The following is a 13,430-nucleotide window of genomic DNA, read 5'->3' as shown; positions in this document are numbered from 1 at the left end:
CTCAAACCGCTGACGCGCTAGAGCTCAAAATGATCGGTCGGATCGTTACAACTATGGTACTATATGCTTTAAAATGTATACAAAGTAAGGTAGTCACAATTTGAATTTTTTGCAAACGTTAATTTAGTTATGCATGTAAGTTGTAACCGACTACTCACCAAGACATTTGGCCAAAAGGGTCGCCAACGAATTTCCAAATGTTAGTATATTAGCATTTTAATATTAATATAAAATATGCCATGATTTTTCTTAATTACCTGTGATCTTGATAATGGCCATAACTCTGATGTAAAAAAATGGCCATAACTCTTTTGTAACTCTTCTCCCATGTTCTATCACTAATTACACATTACTTCATTCATTATCCCATGTTCTTCATGATTCATAGCTTATTACCCCACTTTTTTTTAATTTAATTTAAGGAAGAATTCCTACACGTATAAATAAGAGTCTTTCTTTCATAACATGGTGTGTAAAAAAACTTGTAGAGTACTTAATAAGTGAGAATAAAATTGTGAAAAAAAAGAAGAAGAGAGTTTTATTTTTGTTGAAGAAAGGTATTCATCTAGTTGGAGGCTTTGACTAAACAACTTGTCCAGAGTTTGTTCGAGTCATACGATGTGATCAGACTGTTATATCCTAGTGGAGACAAGTCAAGAGGATTACGGCTGGACTAGTGAAGACTTTGTCGCAGTGGGCTTGAATCTTCTTAAAGAGAGCGAGATATCCACGCCTCAGCCTGAAGATATTTTATTTTCTTCATTTTATTTTTCAACTGTAGTTATATTTTCACCAACAATTTTGAGGAGATTCAAATGGCTACAGTTGAAAAATTCGTTAATATCAAGGTGGGAGATCTCAACAAGCTATTTTGTTTCAACATACTCATTTCAAGAGAAGAGATGGAAGGGTAAAGGACTTATTTATTTAAGTCTACTCAATATTTCTTACGCTTTAGCTGAGAAGAATCCAAGCAAAGTGGATAACTCCTCCATGAATGATGATGAGTTAATTGCCCTTCAAGAGAAAATTAAAAAATACAATAATACTTCATACAAGTGCTGGTATTATCTTCTTAATTGTCTATCTGGTAATTTTTATGATTATTATGATAGAACTTATTCTACTGCAAAGAAAACTTGGAAAGCATTGCTGAGTAAGTATGATACTGAGGAGGTAGGTGCAAAAAAATAAGCTGCTAGTAGATTTTTTTTGTTTTCAAATGGTTGACAACAAATCTGTAGTAGATCAAGCTCAAGACTTCATAATGATTGTTGGAGAGCGTAGGTCCGAGCATATTTAAATTGGAGACAACCTTATTGTTTGTGGCATAATAGATAAACTTTCACCTTCATGGAAGTAATTTCAAACAACTATGCGTCACAAACAAAAGAAAATTTCACTTGAGATGTTGATAATGCAAATTCGCACGAAAGAAGAGGCAAGAGGCCAAGATGCACTTATGCAATTGGAAGAGGGCACTCTACAATCCGACACTACAAAGGTAAATTTAATCACTTCAAATGATGTTAGTACTCCTGAAACTTACAAAAATACTTCTTTGAAGCCGAAGAAGAAAACTTTTAAGAAAAATTATGGTAGACCTCCCAAGAAGAATAATGGTGCAAACAACCAAACACAGAATCAACAAGTTCAAATTGCGAGACCATGCTTTGTATGTGGCAAGAGTGGGCATATTGCTCGATTTTGTAAATTTCATAAACGTGATATATTATAGGGTTCAAATGAAACAGACTCAAGATTAAGTGTCATAGTGAGAGGGGAGGACAAGTTTCTGCCTTAGGAAAACTACAAGTTAAAGATCACTTTGTTAGCTGTTTTATAGGATTCTACGTCGGCCTAAATTCTACACCCCTAATATATATGCACATCATTTTTATTACTTTAATGTTTCTCTACTACTTGAAAAGAATGAAAGGAAAAAGAGAGCTGCTCCAACACTAGTTCATCTAATGCATAGAAAAATCACTTGCAACAAGTTTTAGAACTGCTTGAGGAATAAAAACCTCCTCCCAGAATTTCTCATCAATCTCAATATCGTTGTCAGTCCTTCACTTCATTCCAAAGATCTTGTTTTATCGGATTAGTAAAAACCCTACTCCATGCATGCATAAAACTAACTGCAATATTTTATTATAGAAGAAGCAGAAATCATCTAACACTTGTCAGAGAATAAATCAAAAATAGGATATCCAACAAGCAAAAACAAAGAAAACTTAAGAACAAGAAGTCGGAGAAGAAACCAAAAGATGATCAAAGAAAAAGTAAATATGAATGGAAAATAATGGAGAAGGGGCAAATATTATACGTAGACCTACCAAGTAGATAATTAGAGTAGAAACAAAAGCCAACAACACAAGTGAAATATTCGACTATGGTAATCGTAATTCCAATCCAGAAGTCACAATAAAAAATCACCACACCCACTATATTAACCCTCTCACCAACCCATAACTCAATAAACAGTTCTTAAAAACAAATCTCAAAAAAAAAACTAAATTGAGAGAGAAATTAAGAGGCGATATAAGAGACATTAACGGTGAAATGAGAGACTGAAGAATCTCTTTTGTTCGAAAGTCTTCTTTAGTTTTTTTTTTATTACCTTTTCTCTTTTCTTTTTTTTCCAATTGGTTTTTATTTTTAAATTGATTTGACTTAAAAATAATTTATTTTGTCTAGGTGGACATCACATAAAATTAATTTTTAATGTGGACGTGATTCTGAACACTCAAGTGAGGTCTAACTCGTAGGTAGGGAGGGTTCAAGGCTTTCAATATACCAATAATTAGAACAAGAACTAGTTCAGGCGTGCACCTGCAAAAAAATGCCAACTTTGGGGGTCTTGAGGTACTCTACCGATAAACTAAATATTGATGAAGATTTAACAACATGGGAGGTGTGGAAGGCGTTGTTACACTTTACGCGCATTAACGTTGAACTCCTAATACCGTTTTGGCATGTGGACTGTAAAGGAAAAATAGTTCACGTCATCTATATCTATATATAAATATAAAGCTGGTAATTGGCAAGATGATATGGCATCACTATATGACAAGCATTCCTATTTATCTTTTTTCTGTTTTTTTTTTTTGCATTTTTTCATTCATCACCAAAGTAACAGTTAGTGAGTATCTTATAATTACTAATCCATATAATAAACAATTATAGGCATCAACATTTCAGCTTTCACCTTCCAAGCCGTTATCTTTTGTGCATTAAACAATACTAATCAAATTTCTGTCACCAACAATTCTTTTATCCCTATAAATTCACAACCCCTAACCTCAATCATTCTCATTTGAATTTTCTTCATTTCTATAGTTATACGTAGGTGGTAGACTCATCGCCAGTCAATGTTGTTCTGTCAAATTAGTGATGGCTAAGTAGCATTCCTATATTCTCAAGGCAATCTTGATTAATACCGATGTTGTCGTTAAACTTCCGCTCAGGAGTTTACACAAAAAGGCAGTCTCATTTGTTTGTTTGGAATTCTAGGAGCTTTTTTGCTGTAATTGATTTTGTAATTAAGATTTATTATTCTTTTTGCAATATATATTTTTATGGTAATGTAAAAGGTTATTAATGTTAAAAGTAGTTAGATCCTCCTCTTCTATTTGTCTAATGCACTTTCATTATCCTATATGTAAATATAGTTGTGACACTATATTTTCCATTCTTTTCTTTTTCTATTTCTTTCTTTGTGCCCTTTATCTTATAGTTTTATTATAATTTTTATTTGAGAGAAGTAGAAAAATTGTCAACCTTATGAAACAAAAGTGTCAACAATTCATATTAAAAAACAAAATACTAAGAAACAAAACTTAGAGGAAGAGGAAAGAAGTGGACATCATCTCATGTTTACATCCCCCATAGTTTCACATTATTATGTTCTTTCTCTTTTTCGATGGTTTTTTATTTTCTCTTTTCTTATTCAAGTTTACGTATACTAATTCAAATGATTGATACCAATATATACCCATACATATGCGCACTATATTAAAGCCCTCTCCATTTTTGCTATAACTCCTTCCATCTTTGACTTTCTTAAATACTACTTGTAGCTGGAAATTCCCTCGTCTTGTAATATCCATTAACCAAAAAAAAAGACTTAACCCCTCAGTTGTACACTTTTTGCATAATTAGCCACGCACCATGCAGATATCTAAGCAACTCATATAAATGTCATACAATGTAAGTTAAGTTGCCTAGCAAGAGTAGAAAATCATGAAATAATGGAAGATTTTATCAAGAATAAATGGATAATAACTTAAAACAGTTAGGAAAACCATGAAATACTTAATTAAAGTACTCGCATTTTTAGTCCGAATATAAATTGGTACATATAGAGAGGTCTGGAGAAGTGTGGACTGCATTTAAAGACCTCGGAAAAGCATTCATCACCAATTAGAAAGAGCTCAAAAAGGCTTTTGTTAGATTGGAGAGTACAAGCAGGTTGATTCCATTGTTACATTCTAGCATATTTGGATGGCATGGTGAAAGATAGAATCAATAGAGTTTTAATTATACGATTTAAACATTCTTGAGCTGGTACCGTTAGTCTCCATCTTGATGAACAGTAAACACCTTAATGGTTGTCCGATGTTCAAAAGCTAGTGATCCATCCGCGGCATACCTAGCCAGAGACAGTTTATAGTGTGAACTTTTTCCTCCTGATATTGGAAAAAGAAAAGTTATTCAAACCTGCAATTAGGATGATCCTGCTAGTGAAAATTTAGACACTATAATACATGTCAAAGTTCAGCGAGACAAAAGGAACTAAAACAAAAGTACAGTAATTTTAACCAACCAACAGAAGAAAGAAGAAAAAAGATCCTTCTCCTGATTTAGCTCCAAAGAATTTGTTATTGCACTCGAGAACAACTTTAGCACACCATTTCCTTTCAACTTGTTCCAAATAAAAGAAGACTTGCCATTATTTCCAGGATGGCTAATTATGCAAAACGGCAAGCAGAATGGCAGTTGACAAATTGTGTTTTCAAGAATATTGACGACCCAGGTTAGTTTCATGCATCCTATACCATTTTTATTTCCCCATAATGCACAAAAACATGACCAGAACAGTAGTGCCGGTTGTCAATCCGGATGCAAAACAACTACACATCCAACTCTCTGCAGATACGATGATTACAAACAAAATGGGCAACTGGCTATTGAGTATTGACAAAAACGGAAAGGATTGATAAACCAAACATTACTTACATGGCATTTGACAGGAAAAATGTTTATCCACTTGCTTAAGAATATGGCTTGACACCAAGTAGTGGCTCCATACTGGACAACTGATGTTGCAGAAAATTGTACACTGATTCAGTTGTCATGGCAGCAATTCGAGTAACAAGACCTATTCCCTGCAAGTGAAAATCTCTGATGAAGGGAATGTAACGTGCCATCTTCATCTGGTTCTTTAGCGTAGCATGGAAGTGAATTCTGGTGGCACTTTAAAATGGTCAAATGAATTCTGGTGACTAAAACAGCTCAATACAACAAAATTGTGAGAAGTGAGAAACTTAATATTTTATGTTCCCTACAGAAAATAATGGAGTAGCAATTAAAGGTTAAATAGGGCGGATATTTTGAAGTCTGGAGACCAACTTGGAGAGGGGCCAAAAAGTGAGGAAAAAGAAAAGAGGAAAAGAAAGCAACACTTGCACAACCCGAATTGAAACGTCCTGGGGTTGATTTTGTTCTTAAAGCAATTAACAGATAAAGATATCTGCTTAAAACGTATTAAGTATGCTACATTAATTGAACAAAAAAAAGGATTGGTCTTATCTGCTCAAAGACTAACTGTATATGCTCAAACACTGGTACCTGAAATTCACAGGCAACTAGAGAAATGGAGTAGGTGTCGGTGGGTGATACCTTTGGACCAAATATGCTGCAGGAAGCAACAAAACATGGTTTGGTCAAGCAGTGATCATTATGTTTATTACTGTACTGTCTTGAACCAATTGTAGGCATGTGTAAACTCTGAGACATTATTTTCTTTACATCTTCCTGGATTTGGTTTTGAATAAGCTTCAACTTTGGCCTGCAAACAAGCAACAAAAAATGGATAGGTCTATGCAACTTCCTTCCTTTTCATTCAAGAAAGAGAAATGTGGACTTAAAACGTAAAAATTGCACAAGAAACAAGAAAAAGAATGACAGCAGGGGAGTAAAGAATTTTTTAAGTACACGGTGAGCAACCCATACATACCCCAATAGTATCACCATTGCGATCACTTGATAGTCCTGCATACGTTCAGCAATACCTGCATGTGTTCCTTGTTCTAACAATATCTGATTAAAAGTAAAACAGTTAGCGGCTGCAGCTTACAACGAAAAATCATGATCTTCAGACGAGTCACTCTGAATATCTAAGTTGAAATAGAAAATCAGCAATAGGTATGTGAGGGAGATCCCCTATTCGAAAAAGGAGCAATCATGGATGTGCAATGGACCAAGTGATAATTCTAAGACCCTTTTGGAGATGGAGAGGGAACACCATGACTCATGCTCAAAATGAAGATTAGGTTCTGTGTTATTGAGATACAAAGAGGAAGTAGAAAGCAGACATTAGGGGTCCAGCTAAGAGGCAGGAAAGCATCAAGGGCGGAGACACTGGGATCAAAACTGAAAACTTTCTGGACTAAATCTAGTAGAGTAGTTGGAGAACAAAGAAGAGAAATGGTAAATCATTTTTATGACTCATTTCCAGAAATACTAATGTGCACCTCATACACCTATTAGTTACGAGCGGCTAGCTACTACATGGGTTGAAGGTTGAACAAGATGGAACTGGCCAGTATATAGTTACAAAACAGCCTTAATCAGATGTAAGGCAGATATAGCTAATTCCTTATAATTATTCAAAAGTTGTTACTACAATTCATTCTCACTCTATTTCTTCTCTTTGGCTCTTGAGGATTGACAATCATTTGAATACTATGGTTCATTACCATTTTCATTTCAGGTTGTATCAAGCATAATAAGGAAAGGCAGAGGATGACTTGCCATTTCAATTGGAAAAATCTTCTTCTAGATTTTCACATCATTTAGCAAAATGACCAGATGAGGCAAAATGAAGACAAAATACCAGAAGCTCAAGAGGACCACTGAAAATTTCACAGCAATAGAGAAGACCAAAGTGCAGTATTAATTAAGAGACCAGTAAGAAGAGAACAGGAGCTGATAAAGCTTAGCACAAGGGAGAGAATTTTCCTCATAAACTTTTTCTTTTACATGGTTAAAAATGTTTAGCTGCTTTTTTCTTTGTATTTAAGGGTTTCCTGTTATCAATTAATGATACCATGATCTTTTGATTTTGTGTTCCTCATTATGTCAGTACTGAACATATTAGATTGCGCAGGGTTACAACTATCCAGGGGTCAGCTACAAGGAAAATCCGCTCCTTGTTGACACTTATAATCTAGATCATGTTAAGATTGCTAGTCAGAGCAAGTTACGCAAGAGAGGAGTCAAGTTAAAGAGAAAAAACAACAATAAACTCTTAATTTGACATGCAGGCAATAAAAGAATTACTTGACAGGTTAAAGGCAAAAACCGTATAGTATTTTTAAATTTCAATTAGCCTGAAGGGAAAACTCATACTTATGTGACTATCATCTAGATTTCTTGCTATGGAAAGAGCAGACTGAAAAACAGCTGATACAGCTTTGCTTTATTAAAGAATTTATGCTATTTGCATACATTAAGTAAAAACTTCCAGACTGATAAAAGGAAGAAGCTTACTGTATCAAGAAATAAAGGCTCATCACCATTATGAAAGATGTGATTCGTGCTCTTATAAAGATCAAAATCCCATTTTTCTCCTCTTTCATGACGGCCACTAGTTATCCAGTCAACAAGAAGCAAACTTGAGTCAGAGACAACTTTGAACACTTGCCTTTGAGAATATTTTGCTGTGGAGAAACAGGTTACTGGATCTGGAATTACAGCCAAAAAGGCATTGCTTCCTATTCTTGCCTACTGCATGGCATAAACAGCCACTTTTACTAAGAGTTCTAGCTAGGTATCAAATGAGACAGTTAAAATGAGCCCAAAGAAAAGAACAAATAACAAAAAGAAGATAATGATATGCTCTTTAGAACTTGCTACATGTTCTCCAACAAACCTCATTATCGGTCATCCGTTAACCAAAAAATAGAATTTAAGCTATATATTCTGTCTTGTTTTTAATTACTTGGAACTGGTGTTGAAGAATGTCAGGCGGATATCTTATTATATAATTTAGAGAAAACGATCACACCATAGTATCCTTTTCTTATGGCTGTAATTAGAAGTGGAAGCTGTTATGTATCCTTTTTTCATGTCTTTTCATTTATAAGTTTAACTATATCAACTTCTTAAAATACATAAGATTGTATCATACTTGAAGGATAGTTACCTCAAAACAATATATCATCTCGTAATATCTCCCTATTAACTAATACAAAATCTTTCAAACTCTAGGACTCCATTATCACACAATTTCAACCTCACCGTTCTGACACCAATTTCAGGTTCTCATTTTCCTTTTCTTTTCCTTTTTCTTCTCCTTCAGCTATCTCCTCCAAAACTTATCATTCGCTTACTTTTTCTGCATCATCAAGTTCAATAAAATAACTGTCAGTAAGACCTGATCTTATTTTTTGTATGCTTACAGTAGATTTTAGAATTTCTTGCCGTAGACAAGGACCAAACTTTTGGAATCGATCCACAATGCACTAAGAAGGTCTAAACATATAAAAGCACAAAGAACAATTTATAACACACTTCCTCATAATGGCATTACCTCCAACACTTGTTCAGAGCTCTTTGATCCCACGGCTTTGTACACCTGCAGCGGAAATTTTACTGTATCAATAAAACGTGTAACAAGCTCCAAAGCACCATGCTAAGAACATTTATGCATGAAGAAGTAATCAACCTATCTATTTACAAATAATCAAACTTCCAAAGACTTTAACCTTAGTAGAAGCTTGAGTGGTCAAAACAGTGGTGCAACCATCTCCCACCGTAATATCACATGCTATAGAATCTCCCTAGAAGCAAACATATACCGACGTTATATTAGCTTTAATCTATGTTACTCGGACTCTTCAAAAATATTGTTGGGTGCGTGTCTGATCCTCCAAATTTAGTGTATTTTTGGAGGATCCGACACGGGTACGGGATCACTTTTGGAGAGTCGGAGTAACATAGGCTTTAATCATATACAACGAATAAATAGTATTGAAATGTGTGATCATCTTATCTAAAAGCTTAAGTTGTTAGAGAGAGTACACATCCCCTTATTTTTCTTTGGCCAAAGTACGTGGAAATTCTTTTTGATAGTAGGTGGCATCGAGACTCTAGCTAAGGATTTTTGCTTGATACAGTGTTGAAATGTATGATTATTTCATCTAAAAACTTAAGTTGATAAAGAGAGCACAATATAATTTACTTATTTATGTGTTCAAGTTCAACAAAATAAAACCCAGAAAGTGAATCATCATAATGCTAGTAGGTGGCATCGAGACTCTAGCAAAGGATTTTTGCCTGCTCTGATACAGTGTTAAAATGTATGATTATTTCATCTAAAAGCTTAAGTTGATAAAGAGAGCACAATATAATTTAATTATTTATGTGTTCAACAAAATAAAACCCAGAAAGTGAATCATCATAATGCTAGTAAGAAAATCTTTTTTGTTTTTTTACAGCCACAATTTCCTAAGAACAAACTTACAATCCTGGGTTCTGGGACTGGGTAGGGGGGAGAAGAGTTGGGGAGCAGATGACTTACAGAGACAATTCCTCCACCATAAGTGATGGTGTAAATCCAAACAGCATCTGTTTCAGAAGAACCCACCTAAAACAGACCATGAAATTGAGAAGAACAAATCAAGATTATCACTTTCAACGACAAAAGCAACATTGTAATTGCAGATATAGTGCATATTGAGCTACATAGGTGCATTTCCACTAAATACCAAAAAGCTGAGCAATGATGTCTCAAGATAATGGTCGTTTGGTTTAAGGACTAGTTTTCGAATTATAATGCAGAAATTTGTTTATGCAGTGGAAAATAATGAGTGAACAATAATATAAGGATTTCCGTAATTGAAGGTCTTGAGATACTCTATTTATCCCACTATTACTAACACACTGATTCTTATCGTGTGTAAAATAATCGATAGATTTCCGTACAAGTTATACCAATAGTGTATCGCGTGTAAAATAATCCAGGATTAGTCAAGAAGAGCATAAGCTTAAAAAGAGAAGAAAGGGAGATGAAATGATTAACAGACCTTTCTGGGGATGATGAATTTGAGGGGATACTTTGAGAAGCACTTTGTAACTGTTGATTTTCCTCCTACTTTTTCCACTATCACCTTCCCTCTTTCCATCTCTTCTTTCCAACACTGCTCAACTTCAAATCAAAGTAGCTAAATTGGGAGAGGGTACTTTTTTTTTTTTTTGGGGAAGAAACAAATATAACTTTCTACTTTAATATATTATTCATATATGCATTTATAATATCGAGACATATCTATCATTACTGTTAACCAAATTTTTTATTGTTCGTATATACCGTTATAATATCGAGACATATCTACCTTTACCGTTAACCAATTTTTTTAAAAATATCCTTTACCTAACGGAAAGCTACCAAATTAATAAAATAATCATTTAAAAAAAATTATTAACCCATAACCCGTTAAACCCATCATTTAAAAATTTGAAACCTAAATTTGTGAGACGGCTTAATACATTTTATTTATTTAGAGAGAGACGAGAATGATGGTGGAAGTAGAATTAGTAAGAACTTATATTTTTGGTTACTAGTTGTTCATGGTGGCATTAGGATGTCATGTTATCATTTTTATTTTTTATTTTTTTGTGGTTATAACATGGCATCCCTTTGTCTAATGTAATGTACACTTGACACTTAGTTTGTATGTTGGTAACAACTGATATATACTTTAATAATACTTGTGTTTGGTTAATACATGAAGTTAGTGTACTTAGGTTGTTAAGTTGCTTTCCAACTTGTTGGTGTACTTTCTTTCATTCTTGATGAATTTCTTAGAGTGTAGTTTGATATTAAATTGAATCTCCTCTAATTTTTTTCTAATTTTTGTTCACTATAAGTTCAGTTGTTACTAAGAATTATGAGTATCACATCCCATATAACTTGGAATCTAACTTTGGTTCTTAAGTCATGATTTGGCGATAACTATTTATTGCCCAAATGCTTAAAGCAGAATAAGAAAATCATGGTGCATGAATACTCATCAACAAAGTCTCATTGTCGGAGGAAGAAATACTTTGGTAGTTGCCTTAAGACTTTAGAACTGTTAACCTAATAAGATGTTATAAACATTCAAGTATTGGTGGAAAGAAAATCATGATGAATACTCGGTACAGTTCGATATGGTGGAAAAAACAAAAAGACAAGCTAGAAGAAAAAAAGAAAATTGGAAAAGGTAGAATATAATAAACATACAATAAGGATATTAAAAGAATCGGGACTCAATATATAAATGAATATATGGTTGTCGGTATTTTTATGCCTTTCACTTCTTGAGTTCAACAAGTAACTACGAAGCAGATGACTAATATATGAGAAAGAAGTGCAGTAAATGAAAGGGGTTTAACAGGTTATTAATGGGTTTTTAAAAAAAGGTACTTTTTTTAATTTAGTGGCTTTCTGTTAGGTGAAGGGTATTTTTAAAAAGTTTGGCTAACGGTAAGGGTAGATATGTCCCGATAGTATAACGGAGGGTAGATGTGAACAATATACCAAAATAGAGGGGTATATTTGGCCCTTTTCCCTTTTCTTTTTGAGTGCCCCTCCCCCCCCCCCCCAATTGTTTTGTTTAGGAAAGGAAAGCAAATGATTGATATTTTAATATATATCCAGTTCAACCCCCTATGATTTGTATAAATTGAAAAAATTAGGGATATGTCCACGTCCTACATAGACCTTCTTCTTTTTTCCGCTAAATCAGATGTTGATATTAAACAACTAAATAACGTGAGAGTTATAGTTATTATAAGTTGGGACTGTTCGAGCAGATAAGTCTCTGGAACAGTCTTTATTGAAAGTGAGTAACACAAAGGGGGGGATAAGTGGTGTAAGGGCTGCCATGGTTGCCTGCCATCAGAGGGGATGAGGTTCAATCCATGCTTAGCCAAAACACTACTATAGTATTTGCTTCACGGTAGATATGCCTAAGTTCTACTCGACCCAGTTCCAGTATGAGTGACCTGTAATCAGAAAGAATGTGTGAGTGGAGCTCATTTCTATGTTCGACCATAGTGCATAATATCTGTGAATCAGTCTCTATTTGAAGGGGAGATAAATTTAATTCCTTAGCTAACTGTAAACTAAGCAAAAGTGCTACTAGTTCAAATTCAGTTATTAGGTTGGTCGTAAATCCGCGAATCCATTGACTGTTATGATTATGAAAAATCCTTGTGGCACCAACTTTTAGGGCAGCTGGATAAAAGACATTATCGGTGCTAAGTTTAAAAAGGTATTCAAGCGGAGGTTCCATTTGATATAAAGACTGCAAGTGGAAGCTGTAGGATGATGAGGCATTAAGAGAAAGTGAAGTTCTATAAGATGGTACATAATATTATTAACAAACACCTGATTGTGAAGGTTGTTAAATTGATTATGATTCCGTGTGATCCAAATATGCCAAAGAATGAAAGGAACTATTAACATACCAGGAACCTGAATGTCTAGTAGATAAAGAGGTTTTGAGTATGCAACATTGATCGTGAAGCCAATCATTAAAGTTGGGAGCAGTAGTGTTAACATCGAAGAAAGTCCACAATGGTTTGGCATTGTCGCAGTCCCAAAACAAGTATTTTATGGTTTTCGAAGCACAAAGACACGATTGACAGTCGGGGTGAGGAAGAACATGTAAAGAGTAAAGGTAAGCAGCAGTAGAAAGTCGGTTTTGCAACACTAGCCGTAGGAATATTTTAAGTTTATTGGGTATATGTAGTTTCTAAATCTAGGAGATTGGGGCAACATCTATTACAGCAGGTTGGACTTCCTGGAGATGTAGTTGGTACGCTGATTTTGCGGAGAAAGTGTTGCTTTGATTGGGGAACTAGCAAAACGTACCAGAGCATGAGGAGTAAGGGTTGAAGTGCGTACTATGGATGAGGGTAGAGATAGTAGGAGGGAGAATAAAAGAAAGATTTTAAAATTGCCATTGATCATTCTGCAAAAGGTGGGACAATGTTAAGGTAGATTCAAATAGTTGTAAGGGACCCTGAATAAGACTCCTAGGTATGGAATTATTGGAAAGCCAAATATCATGCCAAAAGTTGATATCTGAACCCGATCCAATAGGCCACTTAGTTCCCTTGGTAGTAATGTGTAACCCTTGAGAAGGCTTTTCCAA

The 13,430-nt window shown here is 34.5% G+C and overlaps 1 protein-coding gene across 8 annotated transcripts; it reads right to left on the bottom strand.

Annotated features, from left to right (window-relative positions):
* Positions 1–4,314: 4,314 nt before the first annotated feature.
* LOC107821796 (urease accessory protein D) lies at positions 4,315–10,487 on the bottom strand. 8 transcript variants are annotated; one of them, XR_012701149.1, is made up of 9 exons: positions 10,314–10,487; positions 9,809–9,874; positions 8,994–9,068; positions 8,819–8,863; positions 7,777–8,010; positions 6,242–6,324; positions 5,905–6,073; positions 5,242–5,469; positions 4,315–4,722 (listed from the first exon to the last, which is right to left on the bottom strand). XR_012701149.1 is itself a non-coding variant. In XM_075234222.1 (9 exons), exons 1-8 carry the CDS (start codon positions 10,410–10,412, stop codon positions 5,277–5,279), a joined length of 885 nt encoding a protein of 294 aa, XP_075090323.1. In that variant the 5' UTR covers positions 10,413–10,487; the 3' UTR covers positions 4,315–4,722; positions 5,242–5,276. The 8 variants fall into 8 exon arrangements, 5 of the variants coding, with proteins under 5 accessions (XP_075090323.1, XP_016503737.2, XP_016503738.2 ...); XR_012701148.1 differs by having other exon boundaries at positions 4,315–4,691; XR_012701150.1 differs by having other exon boundaries at positions 4,315–4,654.
* Positions 10,488–13,430: the final 2,943 nt, after the last annotated feature.

The sequence above is a fragment of the Nicotiana tabacum genome, chromosome 17, assembly GCF_000715075.1.
Source record: "Nicotiana tabacum cultivar K326 chromosome 17, ASM71507v2, whole genome shotgun sequence".
Lineage (NCBI taxonomy): Eukaryota > Viridiplantae > Streptophyta > Magnoliopsida > Solanales > Solanaceae > Nicotiana > Nicotiana tabacum.
This window is presented reverse-complemented; position numbering and strand designations above follow the sequence as displayed.

Excerpts from the sequence above, each read along its gene's own strand:
- LOC107821796 (XM_016648250.2), bottom strand. The coding sequence starts at position 10,412 with ATGGAAAGAGGGAAGGTGATAGTGGAAAAAGTAGGAGGAAAATCAACA. Across the intron at positions 9,875-10,313 it reads AATTCATCATCCCCAGAAAG|GTGGGTTCTTCTGAAACAGA; the intron begins GTCTGTTAATCA and ends GGTCTGTTTTAG. Across the intron at positions 6,074-6,241 it reads GCAATGGTGATACTATTGGG|GCCAAAGTTGAAGCTTATTC; the intron begins GTATGTATGGGT and ends GCTTGTTTGCAG.